This window comes from Propithecus coquereli, unplaced genomic scaffold, assembly GCF_000956105.1.
Source record: "Propithecus coquereli isolate 6110/MARCELLA unplaced genomic scaffold, Pcoq_1.0 Scaffold59, whole genome shotgun sequence".
Taxonomy (NCBI): Eukaryota; Metazoa; Chordata; class Mammalia; order Primates; family Indriidae; genus Propithecus; species Propithecus coquereli.
In genome coordinates, this window is record NW_012151840.1 from 3,606,420 (window position 1) to 3,607,934 (window position 1,515).

General features: G+C 39.9%; 1 protein-coding gene across 1 annotated transcript in view; it reads left to right on the forward strand.

Annotated features, from left to right (window-relative positions):
* Window positions 1–1,515, forward strand: part of NUP210L (nucleoporin 210kDa-like) — a 135,334-nt gene that overhangs the window by 126,916 nt on the left and 6,903 nt on the right. Inside the window, exon 32 of the mRNA XM_012658497.1 lies at window positions 765–992. Coding sequence (XP_012513951.1) covers window positions 765–992 — 228 coding nt within the window. The remainder of the gene's footprint in view (window positions 1–764; window positions 993–1,515) is intronic.

The window sequence follows — 1,515 nt, forward strand, 5'->3', positions numbered from 1 at the left end:
AGATATGAAGAGAACAGGACATTCCAGGTTTAGAACCCTGAGGAAGTTTTTTTCAAAGATAAAATGAAAGCAGTTTTCAAGGATCTAGTGGCAGCATATAGAATGAATAAGAGAAATAGGAGGCAAGGGGACTAGTGAAGGGGCCATTGCAATAATCCAAGCATGAATTGATGAGGGTCTAGACCAGAGTAATAGAGAAATTATAATAGAGGGGGCAAATGTCAGAGACATTTCAAAGGCTAAGTTTAGCAAGATTTGGACAGTGATTGGATATAGGGATGAAGGAAAGGATGTTTAGACAGCTGAGGGTTGAACATGGGTAATTAGAAAAACAATACCATTGACAGAATGACATCAAGAGGTGGTTTGATAGGGAAGTGATTAAACCATGCTCAAACCTTGTCTTTCTCTCTCAAACCCTTTCCTGATTTCACCAATATTACTTCATTTTATATCTCCAGTCCTTAATTGCCCTGCTTGTGCTATATTATTTAATACTCCCTGACATGCTGAGTAAGAATGGTATTCTCAGGCAACAAGTTCAGTTGTGGATTTCCTGGGACTGTTTTCTTTTTTTGGTATCCTCCCCATAGTGACCAATGTATGCTTATACTGAATACTCGAAACTGAATTCTCATTTTCTTTTACTGTATTTGCATGTCAGTTTTTCCTTCCTATCCTGATTCAGTTGGCTCAATAGAGCTTCTTAACCTTCCTGCTCAGTTTTTCCCTTTTTTTCAGGGATTTATGTCTGCCTAATCAAGGTTCGACCGCAGTCAGAGGAGCTGCTCCAGGCCCTCAGCACGGCTGACACCTCGGTTTATGGGTGGGCCACACTGGTCAGCGAACGTAGCAAGAATGGAATGCAAAGAATCCTCATTCCTTTCATCCCAGCCTTTTATATTAACCAGTCAGAACTGGTTCTTAGCCACAAACAAGACATCAGTGAGATAAGAGTACTGGGAGTGGATAGAGTTCTTGAGAAGCTAGAGGTATGTTAAAGACTGGACCAAAAAAGAACAGGAGATCAGAGATTTGAAGAGACTTTTCATTCTCATTCCAAGGGTAAAAGAAGTTAACTGAGTGACTTGATAAAAATCACGATAGGAAATTCCTAAATTTAATGAATTAAATCTGTCCCCTTCATAATGCCAGGCAGACTCCCAGAGTCCAAAATCTATGTCATGAGCTTTGTCCATATGGAAGATAACACCAGTGCTATCTTTAAACTAATCTTTAGAATTCTGGTTTAAAACTTTTTTGAAGCCTATTTTATTCTCACAGCTCATTTTCTTCCCTTATCCTTCAACATATCTAACGGGGTGAAATCCAGATCTTGGCAATTCTGACAATTTATGTGTTTGAGATTGGAACATATTGATACAAACTGATTTTTCCTCTTTCAAACAAGAGTTTTTTTTCTCTCTTCTCCAAGGTCTTCTCCAGCTCTCCACTTCTAGTGGTCTCTGGCCGTAGGCACTCTCCCCTCACTCCTGGCCTGGCCATCTACCCTGT